Below are 23,717 nucleotides of genomic sequence, written 5' to 3'. Positions count from 1 at the left end.
AATAAATGAAAAGAATGGACCACTAACACATGATATAAGCACGCGTGATCCCAGAACTACCACACAAAGTGAAAGAAGCTAGAAAAAAAAAATTCCTACAGTTCATGATCTCACTGACGTGAAGCTCGGTGGAAGAAAAGCTGAAGGCTAACCAGGGATGGGAGCCAGCAGCGAAGAGAAAATAGGGTTGGGATACTGGAGAGGGGGCTGGAGATTTGTGGGGACTTATTCAGTGGGTGATGAAGATGCTCTACAATTGTACGCTAGATATATAATCTGTGAATGCTCTCCCAATTATGCCCAACGTTCACTTTAAATGAGCGAATGGCTCTCTACCGCAGATGTTAAGGAAGGTCAAAGGCTTCCATGTAGCACCTGAAACTACCAGAGGAAACGAAAGGAACCACCTGAAGGTCTAGGCACAGGAAGCCATTTTCTGACCGGACACAGCCAGAATCGGCAAGTGTGGTGGCACTGAACTGAAACAATTGCTAGTGATGAGACGGGAAGGGAGTCAAGCTTTGCCAACTATTCATCCGACAGGAAAAGAATGCAGAAGAAGGTTTACAATATGAGACACCAAGAGAATAAATAATCCATTCAATAAGTAGACCGACGGATTGATGCTGCTGCTGCCTGAAACTACAAAGGAGACTTCATCATCCCAGTTCAAACAGGCACCACCAAGAAAACGAGCAGCGAACGCTGCTGAAGTGTGTGTGTGTGTGTGTGTGTGTGTGTTTGGGGGTGCTGATTCAGCGCTGGTGGGAATGTAGATGAGTCCAGCTACCATGGAAAACAGTATAAAGGTTCCTCAAAAAACAAAGCCAAAAATTATTGCATGACCCAACTCGACCACTCTTGGGATAGATAACAGACAGACTGTCAGACAGCACATGATATTCCTGCTCACTGAAGCTCTACGAAGGACAGCCAACTCTCCTGGACAAGGTGGCTCACACCTGTAATCCCAGCACTGCGAGGTAAGAGGATCAGGAGTTCAAGGTCAGCTTCAGCTAGGCTGGAGACCAGCCTGGGTTACCTGTGACATGATATAAATAAATAAAAGCTGAGTATGGAATCTGCCCAGGCACCTTTCAGTGGATGAACAAATGAAGAAAACAAGGTATACAGACAACAGAAGATGATTCAGCCATGACATCTGCAGAAAAGGGACAGAGCTGGAGATCACGTTAAGAGAAATAAGCCTGACCCAGAAAGACAAAAGCCACACATTCTCTCTTAGATATGGACTCTAGAGTTGAAGACACAAAGGTAGAAGTGAGATCATCTGGGAAGGAGAGGGAACCAGCATGAGGGAAGAAGGCAGCAAGGGGGGTGGTAAAGGAGGAATGTGAACAAGTATCTTGTACAATTGGGTGAAAATGTCCTAGTGAAATCTTAAATTTTCAACAAATTGTTTAGGCTGAAAAAAATTGATATAAGTCTACAAAAATATAAAGGCAGTTAAGTATGGGGGAGGGGAATCCCAAGTTTTCTCAGTTGTACCTCAGTTGATGTAGTGCTTGCCTGTCATGAGTCCCTTTCAGTGAACACTGACTGACATCCAGGAGGAGCCAACATTTAGATAGCATCCTACTCCCACAATACAGGAAGCACAGAAAGGGGACTTATTATTTATTTGAATGCCACAGGTTGCTATGGCACCAGTTCTTAAATCCTTCTTCAGAGGTGTGTCATTCAACAAACTTGCCAGGTGGCCCAAGTAAAACACAGGTCTTTTCTGTCGCTTCAGGAGCAGGTAAAACGTTGACCCATAGATGGCTCTGTGCTTTGATAGGGTCTGACCATCTGCAAAAAGGTCTATTCGCTCAACACAAGCTTCTCACTTGGAGAGTGTTTTAGATACAAACACAGCTTCTGAACACTGACAGCATGGGTGGTAACAGTGAGAAACAGCCGCGGCCTTTGCAGTGAGCTCAGGCCCCGGTAGGCAGCAGGCTTCGAAACCCATCACAGCAAAAAGCAGCATAGCGGAGTGGGAAAGCTCCCAGGTTTAAGGAGTCGAATGACATGCATTCACATTGGAAGCCAAAAGGAACAAAATTCCCAAGAGAAGCATTGGATGGAAAAAGCCCTGACATGAGACACCTATAGCAAGGACTGTAACAAGTAAGCTGGCTTCAGCTGACAGCGCACCGACCGAGAGATATCTGTGGAGTGAGGGTCATCGAGGCTGCGCACACTCCCTCCCTGGACTTGGGACCAGGCACCATATTTCGCCTGTTCATGCTAGCAGCCTTGCATTGGGTCTCTCCCATTCTTCTTCACCAGGCAAAGCTCTACTTGTCCTTCAGCAATTCCTCCTCTACGGGACAGAGAGGCAGCATCTGTCTGAGGATTCCATGTTCTCACAATAAGGGGCGATTGGTGTCGTGGGAGGCGGCGGAGGCAGTGGTGAGCCAAGAGACAACGTGCTTGCTTATCTGAGGCCAGGCTGTCCTCAGACCTCCTTGGCCTCCCGAATACTAGGACTGGTCACAGGAAGCACACCACACCTCCACACAAGCACAGCCAGCAGGGCTGGGTCATGGATCAAAGCCTGGGGCAAAAGTTTTTCTTTTGCCAGTATGCACTCTGGCAACTGCATCTATAATACGTTCAAAATCTACTTTGGTGCTCGTCTTCAAGTGAGAAATTCTGAGCTTGAGGCACTTAAATAGTTGTAGGTTGGTGGCAGAGCAGTTCCCTACCTAGCATGTGCAAGGCCCTGGGTTCAATCCCCAGCACCACAAAGTTTTTTTCTTAATAAGGGAAAGGCATAACTGATTTTGTTTTGGTAAAAATAAAATACTTATATTTAAAATAATTTTAACAGACTATTTTATATTTTGGCGTTCTTGAGTTAAAGGCTTGATCATTTAAAAAATTATGTATTAGCCATGCTTGGCAGCATGTGCCTTTAATCCCAGAACTCAGGAGATAGAGACAGGTGGACTTCCATAAATTTGAGGCCAGTCTGATCTATATGGGGAACAGTAGGTCAATCAGGGCTACATAGTGAGACCATGTCTAAAATAAAGTAAGAGAGAGAGAGAGAGAGAGAGAGAGAGAGAGAGAGAGAGAGAGAGAACCACCATGCTCAGCTTATATGGTGCTGGGGATGAACCCATTGCTTCAAGATACTCAGTAAGCATTCTACTAACTCAGTTACATTCCCAGCCCCCAGAGTTCCAATTTCACAAGCAAATGCTCTATCGAGAAGTCAGCCCTCTGCCCTGCCTTTTCTAATGCAAGAGCTGTGTTTCAAGCTGTCCTTCAAGGATTCCAAGGCCTTGGGCAGGAAAGGCCCTCAGGACCAGAACCTGGAAATAGGACACAGTTCATCTTTGTTCGTGGCATGGGGAGAACAGGATCAGTGGGTAAAATGTTTCTTTCCTATACAGAGGAGGATTTTAGGCCACAGTGGACAGTGCAAAATAAAACAAAGGCCTTGTGTGGACACCCTCCTGAGGTTCTGGGAAGAGTCCGGTTCTCAGCCCTTCGAGGCTCAGGGCCAGGCAAACTGCTAGCTTGGGAACCACCGAGCAGATCATTGCTGGCTCACTCACAATCCAGTCCAATAGCAAATCAAGAGTGTAGTGGGGTCATGGCCAGAGAGCAGAGACATTTAACCTAGGCACAAGGCTCCTCCCCAGCTGAAGACAGGAGGGTAGAAGTCTTGCGGACCTAGCTTTTCTGAGGAAGCAACTAGATGCTATTGAGATGGACCGACTATGGGAGGCAGTGGGGTTTGTTTGAGAGAGTATGTTATGGTTTAAGCCTGGCACAGCTCCAAGAACTTGCAGGCTGAACCCTCAGTCCCATGCCAATGACACTATTTTAGTAGACAGAAGGAACTTAAGGAGTTGGAAGAAGTAGATCAATGGAAGGGGTCACAACTTTGAAGGCTTGTCTGGTGCCTTTCTTCCTCAGTAGCTTCTACCAGCAGCTTCTGCCTCACCATGGGCCCAGAATTAACAGAGCCAAGGGCTGTGGCGTGACACTTCTGAAACCACAAACACTGGAAGAAGTCCTCCCTCTCCTACAGTTTGCATCTTGTTACAGGGATGAGTACAGTTGGCAAGAAATGATCAGCTCAAGGTCACTGGCAAGCTTAGCTTTGTAGACTCAGCTCCTCTCCGTGGGAGCAGAACCAACTCGCTGTCTACATTTAAACAACTTCAGTCCTTTGGATTGGTTAAGTATTAAACAGTTTGGTATCACTCGCTGAGGACTTATCTAAAACTGACAGTAGAGGTGATTTGCAATTCCTGATTTACAACGGCGTTTGATTGTGTGGCAGACAGACACAGATCATTAGACAACCAACACCCTGCATGGCCTTCCGTGGCTAAGCAGTGAGTGAGGCTTGGTGGACGAGGGGAATTACCTATGTTTCTAACTTGGGATATTTTTCATTCAGAGAATTGATCTCATAGGGTGATCACCAAGCTGCTGGTAGTCCCCTCTACTCTCCAGTCTCCCCATTTTCAATGTGTGTGCATGTGAAGCTACATGTTTGAGGTGAGGCTCCATGCACGTGGAGGCTGGGCAGTTTTAGGTGGAATCCTCAGAAACACTGTCCACCTCATCTGAGACAGAGTCTTGCACTGGCTTGGAGCTCAGAAAGTAGATCACACTGCCTGGCCAGTGAGTCCTAGGATCCCTCCTGTCTCTGCCTCTCTAGTGCTGGGATTACAAGAACCTGACACCATAATCAGCATTTCTACATGTGTTCTGGGTATCAAACTCGGGTCTTCCCGAGTGATTTCCTTACTGAGTAATCACCTTTACATACCTTTAAGTGGCCGATGACGAACTTGTGGACAATGTGGTTCCATATGGATTTCTTATAGACAGAAAGATGGCCATAATCGTGTTGCAGCCATCCAGCTTGGGCCTGGGGAAAGAGGGCTGTGAATGTCATTGCAGCATCAGCAAACAGCCACAGGGGATCTGAGGGGTGGGGATGTTCAGATCGTGGTCAAGGGTGTCAGGCCTCACCTGAGAGGTAGTGAGGATAAAGGAGGTGATAAGGGTAGGAATCCAGCCATTGCCAAAGTGTGAGAGGGTGAACCAGGCGATGCTTTCCATGACGATGATGTGGGACAGGAGGAGAAAGAAGAACAGGTGGTTGGTTTTGAACAGGTTCATGTCCTCGGCAGTCTTCTTCAGGGCCCGGAAGTCCTCGGTGATCTGGGACTGTTAAGCAAGGACACAGAAGGGAGTCAGCCACTAGACCCTCCAGGAAAACAGGCATCCAAGCACAGGACACACTGGAGTTGTGGCAAGCACCTTGAAACTTGTGCGATCCCAGCCACTCGATGCAGCAACAGCCACCATTACTAAAGATATGTCGCAGCTGGATAGGAGGCAGAGAAAAAGTTGGACTCAAAAGCTTGTACTTTTAATCATACTAAGTGAATTAAGCCAGTCTCAGAAAGACAAATATTTTGTGTTCGCTCAGTTCTCTCGTGGATTGTAGATTTTATAGGCAGATAACATCTTAAACGTACATATGATACTGAACTAGAAATAAAGCTTTACGGGAACAAGAGGGATTAATAGGGCTGGAACAATGGCTCAGTAGTTAAGAGCACTGACTGCTCTTCCACAGGACCAGGGTTCGATTCCTGGCATCCAATTGGTGGCTCTCAACTGTCTGTAACTCCAGTCCTAGGGACTTCCAACAGCCTCTTCTGGCCTCCAGAGGTACTGCATGCACATGATGACATAAATGCAGGCAGAAGATTCGAACACATAAAATAAAAATACAGTTCTTTTTAAAATTAAGGGACTAAAGGAGGTAGAAGAAGGGGTTAGGAGGGGAGTGGGAGGATATGGGGCAATATGCTCCAAGGACACTGTATATGTGGGTAAAAATGGCCTCCTATAACCCCGTGTAATAATAACAATAATCAATAATAAGCAGCTTGTATCTCCAAACCAATGCTTGAAGTGTTATTCACAACAGGCAAAAAAATACAAACAGGAGCTGGAGAAATGGCTCAATGGTTAAGAGTGTGGCTCTCACAGACGACTGGAGTTCTGTTTCCAGCATCCACGTAGGGCCCCTCACAGCTGCCTGTTCTTACAGCTCCAGGGGATCTGATGCCCTCTTGGGGCCTCTATAGGCATTCACATGTACACGTATACGTACATACACACACACACACACTGTAATGCTTTAAGTAAGTTTATAATTTTGTGTTAGCCTGCAGGTTGAGTATACATGATTATGTTCTGTACATAGACTGTTCAGCCTTAAAGACAAAAGAAAATTTGGCACATTGCTACAATGTGTACTATAACAAATGAAGTTTATGCCAAATGAAACAGGCAGTTATAAAAGGACAGATGTTTTGCATTTAAATGTTATAATGAAGCCTATTATTCTGTACAGTCAATATATACTAGTTGCCAGGTGTGACAGCCCACACCTGTAGTCCCAGCACTTGAGAGGGTGGCAAAGCAGGAGGCTCAGGAGTTCAAGGCTAGTCCGGGCTACATCAGACCCTATGTCAAAACAACAAAGAAAACAAAATCAATGAAAATATATACTAATACAACTCTGTTTTGTTGTTGACAGAGTTTCTGTGTGGCTTTGGAACCTGTCCTGGAACTCACTCCGTAGACCAGGCTGACCTTGAACTCACAGAGATCCACCTGCCTCTGCCTCCCACGCGCTGTGCTGGGATTAAAGGCGTGTGCCACCACCACCCAGTTTACACCAATCCAATTTTGCAAAGGACAAATACAGTATAATTCCACTTATGAGCTGCCTGGCGGGGTCAAATGCTTTAGAGACAGTGGAATGGTGTTTGGCAGGGAGTGAGGAGCTGTTGTGAAGGTCATAGAATGCCAAGTGGAGATGATGTGAATCTTCTAGAACTGGATGGCGAGGATAGCTTTACAACAGTGCAATCGCTCTCCACGCCACTGAACGCTACTACGCCTCAGAAGAGAGCACTTGTATCTTTCACTACCTGACTCTGTGTAGGTACAGGATGGGCTCCTGCTCATGACCACTGAGGATGCCAGAGAAGCCACAGTGAGTGTTGAGCATAGGGGCCAAGGAGGCAGAGGGTCCTCTATGGAGGACCAACCAAGAACCCAGGCCAGGAAAGAGCCTGTGTCCTGCCAGGTTTTGTTGGGGCCCTGAGGTAGAAGCTAGGAAAGAATTACTCCAGCCCAGGAAGGGAGCAGAAGGGGCCAGCCTGGTCTGGTTTCCCTCAAGAAACTTCTCTGACTTGGATGGCAGCTGGAGATGCCACCTCCCTAGGACAGGCACAGCTGTTGATGGCCAGCCCTCTCCTGCTGGCACCAAGGCCACACGTAGTATGCCTGTTGAAGGGATACTCTGAGATCGTGGTGTGCTTCTGAGGACCTGAACCAGCCGACCCTACAAGATGCCAGGCCAACTGGCTCAGGACACAGGGATGGGTCCCTCAGCCCCACTTACAGCTTGGAGAAGCCTAGGCTCCATAGGAAGGGGGACTCTACTAGGGGAAGGTGAGAATTGAGGAGAGAATGAGGAACCCTCAAGGGTTGGAGAAACTCTGAAACATGCTGCTCTACACAGTTCCATCACGCACGCATGCCAGGTCTGGTCTATAAGCTACTTCACCACCCAACACTCAGTAGGGCATTGGACTCAGTGACTGAAGCCCAGCGCTCACTGGGGCGTCTGACTCAGTGACAAAGGAGTAAATGATGGTTAGTCTTTCTCAAAGTGACTCGTTCCAAACAGCCACACTTCATTAGCTGATACTCTTTCACCATTTCTGTCCTTTCTTACATAGTCGTGTACCAGACCAACACCTGGAAGCTTTGTTTAAACAGAGGGGCTGCCATTAACTGTCACCCAACCAGAGACTCCCAGGGGACACTCTGAGGTCCTCCCTGACCTACAGTGTTCAGGGTCTCCTGGACAGGCTGGAAGACTCTCCTGCCGCAGCGCTGACAGTGAGGTCTCACCCCTCCCGTCCATCCGGCCTCGTCCCACTCCCGCCAAGTCCCACTTACGCTCTTGCCACGGTCTAGGCTGGGCTCCTCTGGGGCCAGCTCACCGATCAGCAAGGGCTTCAAGAACTTGCCCACGAAGTCAAGGTCCAGGTGGAAGGCACGAAAGGCATCCTGGAAAGCAGAGAAGCAGCCGGTAAAGCTGAGCCCAATCCTCTGCGGGAAGGACGGTGCCGAGCGAGCAGCATCTCTGCCCAGACAGCGTGGCTTCCCTCCACCCAGTGGTAAGTGTTCACTCCAGACTCAGCCCCTGACATATTCCCACTGCAGGTCTCCAACAGCAAACAGGAGCCACCCTGAGCTTCTGCACTGGCACCAGGCCTGCTGAGCTGGCCAAGGGTCTGTGTATAGACAAGACTCCAGGGGGTAGCAGGTAGGCACCAGACTCAGAGAAGACAGTCCTAGCCTGCTCCTGAGCGGAGTGTCCTCCGCAATGCACAAAATACACCACCCACCACTTCAGAGATTTCCTCATCCACATGGTCACAATTACCAGTGAAGGAAGAAGACCCAAGGCGGGGAGTTAACTCAGTGATAAAAACACTTGCCCAACACGGGGGAGGCCCTCAGCTGGATCCCTAACATTCTGAAAATGACTACAGCATGGAAAATGAGCTTAGATGATATTCAACAACAACAAGAAGAAAGATAACATGAAACTATGTAAAATAATTCCTGAAAACCCTGCTACAGGGTTGGGGAGCTAAACTATTGCTAAAGGCATAGGTTATGCCTTGTTTTATTTTCATTAGCTTACAAATTCCTCTAACATTACTATTATTTTCTGCATTTTAATCTTTCTTGTTCCAAAGATGAAGTAAAAATATGATTAATTCTGGCAACATTAGAAAATGCACAGAAGAATGAAGGAGACAACTCATCACCATGTAGGAAGTGTTTCCACCAGCTTCTTTTCCACAGACCATAAATGACAAAGATTATCTCCGCAAAGTCAAGCATCTCTCCTGGAGGTGTGTCTGCATCAGATGCCCCAGGGTGTGTAGCTGAATGCTCCAGTTTCACATTTATCCTGCCTCCCATCACTCCTTCAAATCGAGGCACTGCAGGATTGAGTTGAGCAAGCCATGTGGTACCAGGAAAAATCAACCAAAAAAAAAAAAAAAAAAACAACAACAACAACAACAAAAACCAATATAGTGAGGCCGGGAGATGTAAGCGTGGGACAATGGTCTAAATGGAGACATATGAACCACAGGCTTTCACTAGAAAGGCTCCTGTTTGGAGGGAAAAGATGTTACACAAGACTTTTAGGAGGCATTTGTGAAAACAAAAATGGGCATTGGATTTTTGATCCAGTGGGGATTATTAACTTTTTATGGCAGGGTTTTGTGCCATCCAGGTTGGCCTTTCAGCTCTTATGTAGCCAAAGATAACCTTTATCTTCCTACTTTAATCTCCCAAGTGTTGGGACACAGGCATGTGCCACCATGCCTGGTTTATGCAATGCTTGGGACTGAATCCAGCAGCATGCTAGGCAAGCCAAGATGAACCACAGTTCCAGCCTCTAATTATTTTTGTGAATGTGACAGCCAGAATACGATTATCAGATAACATCTTTATGCTTGGGAGAAGATGCTGAAGAACTTAAGGACACATTATATGATTCTGCAACATATCTGCTGTTTTACTTCTAAAGTTTCCTTAGATTTATTTATTTTATGTGAATGAGTATTTTGTCTGCGTATAGGGATGTATATTATGTGTGTTCCTGGAACCCAAGAAAGTCAGAAGAGAGCACTGGATCCCTTGAAACTAGAGTTAGAGATTGTTGTTAGCTACAGTGTGGATGCTGGGAACTGAACCCAGTCCTCTGGCACAGCAGTGTTCTTACCCAGTAAGCCATCTCTCCAGTCTGTTTTACTTCATTTGTTTTTACATGTGTTTATTTGTGTGCATACCCAGCAGATGGAAGCAAGAGGACAATGTCTGGATTGTCCATTATCTCCTTTCACCATATGGGTTCCAGGGACTGAACTCAGGTCACCAGGCTTGGAAGCAAATGCACTAACTGATGATTATCTTGCCCACCCTGATTTGCTCTTTTGAGACAGTGTATCAGGTGGCACAAACTGGCCTCAAACTTGCGTGGCTGTAGAGAGCTGCGTGATGCCACGCCTTAAAGGTGGCACTGGTTTCCACCTTCCACCTTCCCAACAGTGAGTGCTCTCAGCTGTGAATAACTCCATATATGGGCGTTTCTGAACCTATCTGCATTTCCCACGTGGCTTGCTGGGGTTGGCTACCTAGAGGTTATTTAAGCTGTAGACTGGCTTTGCCCCGGGGCGAGAGGGTAGGAGAGGTGCGAGAGGGTGAGAAGATTGTTCAAAAGGTCCTGAATAAACCGCAGTTAAGAAGAGTCCGGTGTTGCGTCATCCTTGCTGGCGAGGTTGGACGCGACACGTAGCCAAGGTGGGCCTGGAATCCTTATCCTCTTGCCCTTACCTTCTGAGCGCTGGGATTAAAGGTATGCACCACCATACCTGGCTTTGATACAGCTTAATTTGTCTAGACATAAGGAGAAAGCAAATGTAGTCAAACATGACTATTAGTGACTCTCGGCTTAGAAGAGTTAGTTTTCTTCAACTCTCAGCCTCTGCCTTCTAAAGGCAGAAAGAGGGCCACCATCAGTAATCCCAGCAAGGCCATCATGTGAACCACAAAATAAGATTTTGTTCAAGAGAACAATGAGCAGCATTTAAAAACAAACAAACAAAATAAATCTCCCCTATCTGAAGGGAAAGGACAAGATTAAATCAAGGGACCAGATCAAAACCAAGGGTCTTTCAGAGAGAGAAGCCTGCTCTCAGGAGCCTCAGGCAGGCAGTGGGGGAGGGAGGGACCAGTTCTGCTAGCCTCGGGCTTCTCTACAAAATATAAAAGCAAACAAATAAACATAACCAAAACTAGCCAGACTCTTAAAAAGAAAGACCAGTAAGAGTTGCCAAAGTCAAGGCTTGGGCCTGGGTTCCTTCACTCTAGACAAGAAGTCCCCAATAAGATTCCTCTCCACTGGTTGAAAGTTAAGTTTGGTGGCTAGCAAGTGCCTTCATTCACCTCAGATCTTCCTGTTCCCACACACCTCCCCCTCCATCCAGGATGCCTCCAGCTATGGGGGCAAATGACAACCCTGTCTTAACCTTGGTTACTCCTTAGTCTTTTGCACAGGGCTATGGGACTACCTCAGCCCCCTGAAATAGGTGAGGGACATTAGCCACATGCCAAGAAAGAAGTCAGGGCCTTCAGGGCCTCAAAGCTCCCAGGCAGTGAGGTCCTGAGTGCTGGGGAGCGGAGCCAGACTGCAGTCTAGACCACCTGCCTCCAGGAACGCCTCTTATCAGCTCAGAAATAAGTGCTCCGCGGGACCAGCACAGCGGTCTCTAGAGCAGGCTCTTGAATACATCAAGTTCCTTCCCACACCCGTGCTGGAGCTGGAGCACCTGCTTCAGCGTTACCTGTCCGAAACTCTCCCCAGTGACACATCAGAAAACAGGCTTCTCTGTTTCCTTTTCTTCATATCCACGTCAGGGTCACCAACTGAGGGGCTGGGGATTAAGTGCTTGCCAGGCAAGTATGAGGACTGGCGTAGGAGCCCCTAGCACTCACATTAAATGCAAACTCTCTGTAATACCAGCGCTGAGAAGACGGAGACAAGAGATTCCCACAGCAACACCCTACCTCGGTAAATAAAGTGGACAATGATAGTGGAAAGGTACCTGATATCAACTCTGGCCTTCATGAGCACACACACACACACCTCACATGCCTATATATATGTATGTATATTCATACACATACATACGTATATAAACTGCAGATAGGGCTCAGCTGGGACAATGATTGCCTAATGTGCACAAGGCCCTGGGTTCAATCCCCAGCACAGCACAAACCAGAGGTGGAGGTGGAAAAAGATGTTTAAGCTGTGGAGACAGAAGTTGAAGCTGCTTTCGGTCACAAGGTGAGTTTGAAGCTAGCCTAAAGTACATGAAATCCTCAAAAAACAAACACACAAAATTCTGTGGCAAGCTCACTGTAAAGCCACCTACAGAAGAGCTACATCTAGCCTGTTGTGACCGCCACCATACACCTGCTTCACAGAGAGTTCACAAGGCTTGAAGAACCCAGGGCCCAGTGGCTGTGAACCCTCTATTCCAGGATGAGCTTCCACCCCGTAGTCCAGGGTAGACTCTGTCCGCTGTCATTTTTTTTATACAACCCAATAGATACTTCTGAAACATGGGAGCTTTTCATCCCTTTAGGCACTCACACCATCGGGCTGGTCTAGTTGTCATTTCGTAAGCTAGGAGCAGAGCCACACGAGTGACCTGAGTCATCAGCCGCTGTTTACTCGGCTCTGAGAGGTAGATCTTTTGTTGTTGACATTTGTTTGTGCGAGGAATGAAACTCAGGCTAAATGAGCAATACGTTACTGAGTGACATCCTAGCCTTTCGGGTTCTGCTTTATTGATGAGACGAGGTCTAGGCTGGTGACCTCACTTGTCCACAGCCACACTCAGGAGTTGGCTGGGCAAAGCCTGGGCTAGGACTGACTGTTGATCTTTCTACTGTTAGGACAAAGTCTTCTTTGGGAACTGATCACTTCAGATGTCTCTGCTTCAAGGGGCCATAGATGTGCCTTGAACACTATGGCTGCCAACAGCTGACTGGCTAGAGGAACGTCAGGTTGCAGAGTGGGCCACAGTGCAAGGCAAGACCAGGCCAACCCAAATGAGGCGTTTGGAACCAGGGTTAGAAGCGGGCTCTCCTTCTCTGACAGGGAGAGAAGCCAAGTCTTTCTAGGAAGCAGGCCAAGACTCTGGGACAATGAAAATGAGTGGCGTACAGGTGCAGAGGAGGTCTGAACAGGCACCTGGTGGGCTCAGAGGCCCAGATCCTTAGGCACCGCACTTGCCGACTGTCTCTATTCCTCCTGCTGCAGCCATCCAGCTGCCGCCTCTAGGCACAGCCTCTGCCCCTGCTGCCCCCGGGGCAGAACTCACTGTTCTTCTCCTTGCACCAAACTCAAGCTCCCCAAGCGTGTTTCTGACTGTGCCCAGGTTCTTCTGCACAGGACAGCTATAATAATGTATAGCTTTCCACATCCATGAATTGAGTCCAGGATTTGAGAAGTACAGGCTCAATAAGTAAGGCACACAGTGTTCTTTGACGACTGTGCAAGGCAGGAGGGACCCTGGAGTTCACAGGAAGAGATTTAAAAAGATGGCAGACACCAGGGATATTGGTTTCTGATTTCCTTTCTACAGCACATAGGTGCAGGCAGGGCACAAAGTCCACTGGTCTTGTCCCCTCCAAGGAGAAGAGACAGCATTACCAGGGCCCGTGAGCCCCTGGTAAGAGAATATGTGCTAACACAGGATGTGTGGACTTCCCTGGCTGCACAAGAAATAAGTCCCCACAGAGACAGAGCAGGTATAGAGGTGTGATGCCATTTTCCCCCTTTTCATGTATGTGTGCATGCATGTGGAGGCCCAAGGCCAATGTTGAGAATCATCCTCAATTGCTCTTCCACTTTATTCACCAAAGCAGAGCTTTGCAATCAAACTCAGAGTACATTGGCATGGTTGGTCTCACCAGCCAGCTTGCTCTGGGGAATCCCATCCCTTCTGCATTCAGAGGCTACAAATCAGCTGCCACCCACACCTGGTATTTATGTGGGTTCTGGGATCCAAGCTTCATTCTCACTATTGGACATCAAGCATTTTAACTACTAAGCCATCTCCCCAAACTACATTTGTATTTTATTAGAACCACTACAAGGAAATGCTGGGGCTAGATATGGGAATCTTCTTCCCACCAAACTGCAGTGGGCAGAAGTCAGACAGCTCCTACTCAGCTAAGGAGAAAAGATGCCCTCCAGGCCTAGAAACTCCCAACTTAGGTTCTCCTGCCTTGTCTACAGAGGCACAATTCCATTTTCACAAGAACAATATAGATAGGAAAGGTTAAAAGACAGAACCCACCTCTGGTCCCCTTTGCCTTCCTTTGACTCTAAGAGGTAAGTAATCAAGGTAGACGGGCCAAAAAGCATAGACAGAGAGGTGAGTGTCTGGACATGGAGGACCTAGGTTCAAGCCCAGCCTGAGAAAGAGAAAAAGAGAGACACAAATCCAGTGGATGCAGGCCATGTCTGTGAATTATTCATCTTTGCACTGAGGCCCTGCTCAGAGCCCAGTTCGGAACCATGGAGACGCTGCTCAATGAATGTTTGATGAGCTCTTGCTGAAGATGAAAATGCACACGTGGGGCTCATTTTGCACTGACCAGAAGATTCCCAAGAAAAGTGCAAACACTCGCATGGGGCATGGGAGACGGCTGTTCGTGCCTACAGCAAATCTAAGACAGAAGTTCTGGGGGACCATCAGGAAATGACCAAAGACACAGAAAGAAGAGTAGGGAGAAGGAGAGAGAGCAGAAGGCAAGGCTGGAGGGCTTGGTGCCAGCAGATCCTGGCTAGGGCTGACCACCACCTAAGCAGGCTTTCTGAGCCTCAGGACAGCAGCAGGACTGACCACAGGCCAGTGGCAGGGCTGACCTGAGAACTAAATGAGATAATATTCCAATGGGTTTGTGAACTGCAAAAATTACATTGTTTTTAGTCACAGAATCTCACTATGGTACCCAGGCTGGCCTCAAAACTTTGGGTTCAAGTGATCCTCTTGCTTCAGCCTACTGAGTAGCTGGGGCTCTGGGCACGTGCCACTAAGTTACTTTTTAAAAATTTATCTGTTTTGTGTTCATTGGTGTTTTGCCTGCATGTATGTCTGTGTGAGGGTGTCAGACACCCTGGAACTAGAGCTACAGTTAGGTGTGAGCAGCCATGTGGGTGCTAGGAATTAAACCCGGGACCTTTGGAAGAGCAGTCAGTACTCTTGACCACTGAGCCGTCTCTCCAGACCCATACTAAGTGATTTTTACTAGAACAAGTGAGGCCAGGGTCTGACTACAGAAGGACCAACTGACAAGTGTTCCATCCTTCCAGGGAAGAAGTGAGCACTTCTGAGGTGTTTCCTCAGAAACAGAAAATTTTTCACTAGATTATACTCAATCTGGCTTCCTTGGCTTCTGGACTCACTCCCCTTCCATCCCAGGTCAAGACATCACAGATATCCTCGGACCTGGGTCAAACCTCACTTTGTTTGGTCATATTTCCCCCACCCCACCCCCCTCAGCTTTCAGAAAGAAGGCAAGGCCCCTAAGGGCAAAGCTACTTGCAAAACAGCCTAGAGAGGGATTCCTGCTCCTGAAGCTCCCTTTGAAGATCTCCACATTGCCCAAGGCCTTTTTCCAACCTGGTCTCAGACAGTTTAAAAAGGAAAAAAAAAGAAGACAGAAGAAAAGAAGAGAAGGGGGAGGAGGAGGAGGCTGGGGGATGCCAAAGAAAACACCACTGCTTCCCTAGCTCTCTTCCAACTCTGTCTCCAGGGAGTGTGTTTTGTGCCCCCAAAAATCTTATTTAGGAAGACAGTAAACCTTGATGCTGTGGCATCAAATGAGCTTGCTTCAATTTACTTAGTTTCCTTCATTTCTCTAGCTGTTGCATTCCTTTTGCTTGTCTCTTAGCTTCCCATTGTGGCCATCAGCTGCTCGCTGCTGACCACAAGTTTTCTCCTCCACGGAGTGGGGGTGGAGGTAAAGATGGGGGTATCTCCACCGGCTGACACTATGCATGGGACACACCCCATGACCCCAGGACTGTATCTGCAGCCTACACAGAGTCCCACCTTACCTTTCCTATCGCGGGGCGATTAACATCCCAGAGACCAGACTCGCAATCAATGAAAATGACACAGAAAACAGTGAGGTGGGCAGCGAATTGCAAGTCGGGCTTTCGCATGCAGGAGCAAGACATTCAGGTATCTGATGGCTTAGGTCTGAGGACAGACATTTGGAAGAAACCAGGTCAGGGAAACACACGAAGAACTTCCCAAACAAGGATGAAATATGTCTGATTTCTTAAGTAAACTAGAAAGTTCAAGGCTGTTGTTCGATCGAGCTTCCACACAAGAAAACCTATTTATCTCATGAGATGGAATAAGCAGGTCAAATCTCTCACATTCATCGACTTACTTTTTAGGACGTGTTTTGAGGAGAGCCTGGGAAGGGAAAGGGCCTTTTACATTCACCTATAGAGTCATGCACAGACTAGCACCACAAAACAGTGAAAAGACCTCCACCTACGAGCTGGGACACTTCTCACTGGGAAACCAAGGTCTTTGGTGTGGAAAGGTCCAAGCTACGACACTGGAAGAGTGAAAATCTTAGACCCACCTAAACTGTGATTAGCATCACCAGTCCCATGCTTAAGCAAGGTTCACAATCAAGGGAAGTAGGATTTAGATACTGTGAATACGGCCAGTCAAGCCTCAGTCTTGAGGAAGATTCTATCCTGTTCACCAAAGTCTCCAGTTCATTGATTAGTTTAGAATATGGCTACCTCGGCTGATCTCAAAGAGAAGAAAAGAGGTGGAAGTTACGAATTGAAACTAACAAACTTGCACAACAAAAGCCCACAAATAGGTCAGCACCCTGAACTTTCAGTGGAATGTGGGTTCTGAGTTTATCCCTCTTCTGGCTCTTCCCACTCATCTTTCCCAAGTTCTCTCCAACCTTGATCTTTTCCTCTGCCTTCAGCTCACCACCAGCGCCAAAAATGTCCCATCTTCCTCCTTGACACTGCTTGTCCTCTTACCCACCCAACCAAACAATCCTTGCCATTTGGGGGCGGGGCCAAGCATGGCGTGGGGGTTCTATGAAATTGCTGAGCTACACATTAGGTGTGCATAAGAAGGGCAGTCTTGGTTCCAGAGAGGTCCCTGAGATTCCAACGACCTCCAGGAGTGCAAGAAGGAAAGGCGATCCTGACAGGATTTAAAAACAGAGGGCTATTGAGTTGAATGTCCGAGAGTAACCCCAGAGGCAGATGGACCTGTTGCTAAGCCAGTCTTGGTGCTACCAAATTTACCTTCTAGACATCCTCTGGACTTGGACTTTGCAAACACCAATCCATTCGCCTTCCATCAATTACCCACTTGGTTTCCCAGAAGGCTGGCACTTGGAGTGAGTCGGGATAATCCTCGGGAGCGTGGGAACCTGAGCTACTAGGCAGTCTCTGTCGGGCAGCCATTGTGGACTTTTTCAGACAGGAGTCCAAGCAGGAGCGAGTCCTGGCTGGGAACCAGCTTTCCTTCTCCGCCCCCTGGTCTGGCAGGAGAGACCCACATATGGCTGCCCGCTCTCAGACGCCTCTCTGAGCGCCCAAGGGTGGCCATTTTCCACATGGGGAGCGCCAAAACACGAAGGCCGGATCGCCCCCTTGAGAGAGTCCCTGGCTCCGGCTGGACCGGCGCGCGGTATGCACTTGTGAACATGCAGCGGGCACAGTTTGCCACTGATGGAACTTCCACAGAGGTGCTAAGGCCGGGGGTTCAAAAGACTTGGCCCAAGTATGCCCAGCTGGCCCAGAGAAGGACGAGTCCGGGCGCGAGATGAGAGCAGTAGGTACACTTTCTTGCCCTCCTGGATGTCCTGCGCTCCATTCACAACTGGAGATCTGTTTGGCACCCAGGGACCCCGAGTTCCTGACACCGGCCTGCAGTGGACAAGGGTGGCTGGCACCCACATACCCTTACCGTAGCATCTTCTCCTGAATAGTGTCCGATGACTCTGTGGCCCCCCGGGTGCCGCTGGGACCATTTTGTGACATTGTAGACCTTGCGGTCGATGACGAGCCACCGGTCGGTGCGCAGGTTGTGCTTCTGAATCTCCTCCCAGCGGAAGGTGGGCATCGGAGTCTTGCACTCCGTGCTCCCCTCACCCTGGTTACCTCCCTTCCCCATGCTAACTGTCCGCCCTGATGCCCCGTGCGCTAGGGTCTCAGAGCGCCCGCGGCTTGCGGCGCAAACTGTCCCTCTCCCGGCCACAGTGTGCGGTCGGCGCCCTCCTCGCTTTCGGCTTTTGTCTTCTACTCCTCCTCCCACCGCGCCTCCTCCCCTCGCCTTCGCTCCTCCTCGCCTTCACTGGCTAGCCAGTATCCCTGCCTTCCCTCTGGAGTACCCCTAGCTTCTCAGTGCCCCCAAGCGGTCCCCTTTCTCCGCCTCACGCTCGGCCTGCCTGTTGTGGACTTTTCCCTCTGGTGAAAACTCCACGGTAGCTCAGGGCCTCGACGCCTCCTCCCCCCCTCCCCCAGCCCTCAAGCACCCCTCCCCACGCCCCGGGCTCTGCATCCTCCAGAGTTCCCCGCCACCCGGGTTTCCACAGTGATCAGCAGAGCGCCTGCACCAATCAGAGCTCGTCGCCCCGCCTGCCATTGGCCCAGGAGGATCTTTCGAAGGCCAGCGGGCTGGAGCCGCGGGTCCCAGGCTCCCCCTCCCTTACGCCCGCCCGCGTGGAGGCAAGCCCTGCTGGGAGGCCGGCGACGTGTCCGACCTCCTCCCTTCGCTGGCTAGAGCGGGGAAAGCCGGAATAGATCTCAGTGGGGCCAGGAGGGCGAGCAGGGGCGGAGGCTGGGCTTTTCTTTGCGCGCTTCAAAGCGCGGGCGCACAGAGCCCGCGCTCCGGGGATTTGCACCTGATGCCAGCACAAAGAAGGCACAAAGGCTGTGGTGAGCAGCGCACGGCCTCCCGATGGACTGTTAGGTGAAGTCCCTCTGGCTAGCTTTGGAACATTGTCTGCGCGATCCACATTGTTACTCCCTAGAGAAAGGAGCCTGAAGAGGGTCTCTATTTAACCAGGGCTCTGAATCTTTTCATTAGACCATTTTAGAAAAGAACCATGGAGCCACTGCTTTCTTCCTCGTGCTAAATGCGGCGGGGATGGCCACTGGGGAGGATGCCAGGATGAACTGGACACCGTTCTTGTCTTGGACTGAGGAAGAGCACACAGCCTGGTTGGAAAACATGAAAACAGTAAAAGCTCACGATTGATTTGGCAGTAGCGTACCGACTGCAGGAGGGGAAGACACTGATACCAAAGGAGTAGGGAGAGGAGCCCTATTCACTAAAGCTTCACCACAATCCTATGAGATTGTTATAGCTAACTTCAAAATGAAGAGCCCGAGGTTAAGAAAGGTAAAAGGGTCAAAACACACATGGTTAGCCCTGCTTTACCCTTTCCAGCCTACGGGATCTGGAAATACTGGTGCAGAGGTTGATGCCATTTCCACAGACCCTTCCACAGCATCCTCTTCTCATCTGGTGCTGGCGTCCATCAGGAGCATCCTTTCTTTACTCCACAAACTTCAGACTCAAGGAGTGTGAGGCTTGCTCAGCTTAGAGGAGGGTCCAAACAAAAGGCCTGCATAAAAGATAAGAGAGAATGAAGTAGGTGTGGTGGTCCAACAGTCAGAAGCCTGAGGCAAGACATTATCAGGAGTTCAAGGCTGGCCTGGGCTGCAAGGCAAGCTCTTGCAATGGGAGGGAGGCATAAATATTAATAGGAAGCAAGACTGGCTTTTATGCTTGTTAAAAATTTAGTGTAATAGAGTCAAGAAAACTTTTTTTTCTAAAGATGGATTACCACAATATGCAGATAACTTTAATGAAAATTTTTTAATAATTGTGAAGCTCCGCAGGATGAATGAGAGTTGAACGGGAGCCCCAGTAACCTTCGAAGACTGAAGAGAGAACAAGTGAGAAGACCCAGAGAATGAGTCACAGTACACTCCAAATGAAGGCAGAAGAAAGGGATACAGGGCTCAGGGAATACAGGGCTGACAGTGGGGAGAGTTCAAGTTGGGAGCATACCCATTTGCCTATGGATAGACCAGGACTGAAGGCTTCACGGTGGGGGCTGTGAAGAGTGTTAGAAATTCACCAGTCAAGGGTGTGCTCACGTCGACCAGATCTGTGGTATGCAAAAAGAATGTCAAGGCTTGGGGCTGTAGCTCAGCCGGAAGAATATTCATCTAACATGCTTTAGGCCCTGACTGAGATTTCCAACACGGTGGCACACACTTGTAATTGTGGCCTTCAAGAGGTAAAGGTGGAATAATCCAAAGTTTAAGTTTATCCTTGCGACAGACTGAGTTCAAGGCCAACTCTTTGAGGCCATTTGAAAAACGGGAGGGAGGAAAGGAGGGCTGAAAAGATGACTCAGGGGTTAAGCACATGTGCTGTTTTCAGAGGGGCCCAAGTTTGATTTCAAGCACCCATGTTAGCTGGTTGGAGGTGTACCTATTATTTCTTCCACCTCCAGGAGATTCAACACCTTCTTCTGGCATCCTTGGGTACCTGTACGCACATGCACACACCCACGCATAATTAAAGTAGTTTTTTTGTTGAGAGAGAGAGAGAGAGAGAGAGAGAGAGAGAGAGAGAGAGAAGGAAGGAAAGAAAGAAAATCCAGAGGCGGCTTGGGCCTGGAAAGGGATGCAGGCAAATCAAGAGTCAAGGAAAACAACGGTAAGCTAAACGATCTTGTGGGAGAGGTCAGGAGGTCTGGATGAGGCAATGGCTGTAGGAGGCTGGTCCCACACCGGATGTGGCCTGACACTCTCTTCTCTACCTGATTGCTTCTTCTGCTAAGATAGGCTGGTGAAGCTGTTTATTTAGAGGTACCAGGATACCTTACAGTATCCAGCCCACTCTAGAACTACCTAGGAGAAGGGGCTATCTCAGATACAGAGAAGCAGTTCCTTTGGCTTCTGTCTGTGCCTCCGATTCTGGCACCCTGCACTCCCACCAGCACCAAGAAACGCAGCTTGCTGGGACCCCACCAGGGTATCATTGTGATTATTGATCTTTATCAGGAACAAGAGATCAGCTTGGGTGGCAGGGATTCCAGACTCTTACAGCATGCCAAATGGGTAAAAGACCAGGCCAAATCCTCACGTGTGAAGAGACATGTCCTGTAGGGATGGTGCTCTCACATATGGTGCTCCCTGAGTTGGGGAAAACAGTTTTTCATCTTGCCCTTCTTGGAGACTTTGGTAGCTGCTGAACATGGCTGCTCCATAGCCTGAAGAGTCTAGTTACTCAGGGGGTCAGTGAAAATGGATCACAGTGTTCAAACACCCTACACTTAGTAGGGTGTCAAGAGGGAATGAAAGATACAGGTACCTTGTGAGTAAAACCAGAAAAGAGAAAACTCAGAAGAGAGAGCGAACATTCTCGTGTCTTCCATCTCTTCTTTTCATTGTTGGCCAATACGGCCATCTTTAAAATCGTCTCTCAAGTTGCCTCCTTCTCACATCCTCGCCTCCAACTCTAAAAGCTAATTTATTACCAGACTTTCACCATAGTCAGCCCTTCTTGCTTCATTTCCTATCACCCATTCATTTCTCAGGTCATTGCGCACTTTCCAGTTCTAAAACACGTTGGTCAGCTTCCCATGAGAGAAACAAGCACTGTCAAATCAATCTAAACATAGAAATGGTTTGTTTGCACTCACAGTTTTAAAGGCTTCAAGTCATGGTCAGTTGATCTCCCTACTTTGGACCTGTGGTTTAACAACATGTTAGAACAAGTGCAAGAAAGAGATAAAGGTTAGGAAGGGTTCCAGGCTAAGAGATAGCTCAGCCCATAAAGTGCCTGTCACACAAGTATGACGACATGAGTTCCGATCCCTAGCACTCACTCGCAGAGAAGCTGGGTGTAATGGTGCGTGTATACAACCCTACTTCTGGGGGTGGGAGCAGAGACAGGGAGACCTCCAAAGCTGGCTGGCCAGCAAGTCTAGCCAATTGGTGAGCTATGGGTTCAGGGAAAAACTCTGTCTCAAAAGATAAACTGGAGAGCCATAGTAAAGGATACTTAGTGTTAATTATCTCTGGTCTCCACATGTGCATGCTCACACACACGCACACACGCACACATGCACACACACACGTGTGTGTGCATCTACACACATGCACACACACATTACACACATACATAGAAAAGGTTAGGATCCCAGTATTTCCTTCAAGGGCACAACTCCAATATGAAGATGCCACTATTAGGCCCCACCTATAAAGGGGTCTCATTGCCTTCCAATAGTGCCACATTAGACTTTGAGTTTGAGGTCAGCCTGGACTGCAAGAATTTATCTCAATGCTCGGTATAGTAACACATACCTTAATCCCAGGACTCAGGAGACGGAGACTGGCAGATCTCTGTGAGCTGACAGATGATATACTCAGAGTATTCTGGGAGAAAGTGACTTTTTAATGTAAATTGTAGTAGTAATGCTCCCCTCCCCTGCAACAAAAAGACAAACTTCTTAGACTGAAGATTGCCACGGTACCACCAAAAGATACTATGCAAGCTTCCAAGGGAAGACGCAATTAGTAGTCCTACCCAACTGCTATACCCATGAACTGAATCAATGAACAGCGTAGCAAGATATCCATAAAGGGACAATAGTGGCACTCACATCTTGGTGGAAACCAACAGTATTCTAATTGGACTTAAGGCCCACTCGACATGAGGGAAATCATGTCTGGTTCTAGAAACCTAGCCAACTAGCGCTCGTGAGGTCGTGGACCTTAGGAAAGGATCAACCACTGCCACTTTGCTAGACCAATCTAATTCCTTACTACATTCTCAGTGTTATCCCTATACCCCCAGAGAAGTGTAGCCACCACCCCTCACCAAAGAAGCCTCTCTTTATCACAGAAAACCACAAGTCGACACAATCAACAGATGGAGGAAATCGCAGCCCTAGTGGAAGTGGATACATCTTCATCACGGCTCCTGCATCTATGGCTCAGGGGACAGTGAGGAAAAGGGGGCAGAAAGAGTATGAGTCAGAATGCCAGGAAGTCTGCCGTGAAAGAGTCCATCCTGGAAATGCCTACGCAAACAGGACCGGGGCAATGGCAATATCAAACACGTTAATGTGGAAGTGGAAATAATATGGACAAAGAACTGCAGGCAATTAATAACTGCAGGGAGAGGAGAATTGGCCTCTCCCAGAGATGAGTCCTCTTATTGGCTATCCAGTACGAACTAGTTAACCGTGAAGCCACATACACACAAACAACAAACACAGACTCATAACAAGGCTGCATTCATGTATTTTTGCATATATATATATGCATATATATAACAATAATAATTTAAAAGGCTATCAATTTGAGTGGGGCATGGAAGGGAAGGTGGCTGGAGGGAGGAAATAGAAGGAGGAAGTGGTATAGTTATTTTTTTATTGAAAATTTTCAAAAAATTTCAAATTAAAAAAATAAAAAGAAAGGGGAACAAGAAATAATAAGGAATGAGCGATGAGGTACTAAATCCTAGAGTACCAAACTTAAGGAAGCCTGAGACGGAGAACCAAGCTAATTGCACAGATTTAGAGGGATTTATTTTATCCAGGAGTGTGTTGAATAACGGCCACTTTCCTCTACTCAGAGAGCCCAACTGGGTGAGATATACCTAGTCCTTGGTTCTCACATCAGACAAGATTGTTGCTTTTACATGTTCCTACATCTCTGTCATGGAAGAACACAGATGTGATGGACAGAGACTGTTGGTACCAAAGACACAGAACCCGGCCTATACTCTGGCCCTTGTTGGACGCATCATTCTGGACCAGGTCACTTAATTGCTCTGAGCCTCTGTCTTCTTACTGAAAAGTGGGTATAACCCTATCTCACAGGTTCATAAAAATAAAACAAAGTGAAGATCGAAAACACTGGGTAATCCTCAGAGTACTCAGTGTAAGGGGCTTGATCTTGA

At 48.1% G+C, this 23,717-nt stretch overlaps 1 protein-coding gene across 1 annotated transcript in view; it reads right to left on the bottom strand.

Moving 5' to 3' along the window:
- Positions 1-18,204, bottom strand: part of Fads2 (fatty acid desaturase 2) — a 38,736-nt gene extending 20,532 nt beyond the window's left edge. Inside the window, exons 1-4 of the mRNA XM_048457828.3 lie at positions 17,694-18,204; positions 8,029-8,139; positions 5,008-5,205; positions 4,802-4,903 (exon numbers count right to left, since the gene is read on the bottom strand). Coding sequence (XP_048313785.3) covers positions 4,802-4,903; positions 5,008-5,205; positions 8,029-8,139; positions 17,694-17,900 — 618 coding nt within the window. The 5' untranslated portion in view covers positions 17,901-18,204. The remainder of the gene's footprint in view (positions 1-4,801; positions 4,904-5,007; positions 5,206-8,028; positions 8,140-17,693) is intronic.
- Positions 18,205-23,717: the final 5,513 nt, after the last annotated feature.

The sequence above is a fragment of the Myodes glareolus genome, chromosome 7 (genome assembly GCF_982192425.1).
Source record: "Myodes glareolus chromosome 7, mMyoGla1.1, whole genome shotgun sequence".
Taxonomy (NCBI): Eukaryota; Metazoa; Chordata; class Mammalia; order Rodentia; family Cricetidae; genus Myodes; species Myodes glareolus.
This window is presented reverse-complemented; position numbering and strand designations above follow the sequence as displayed.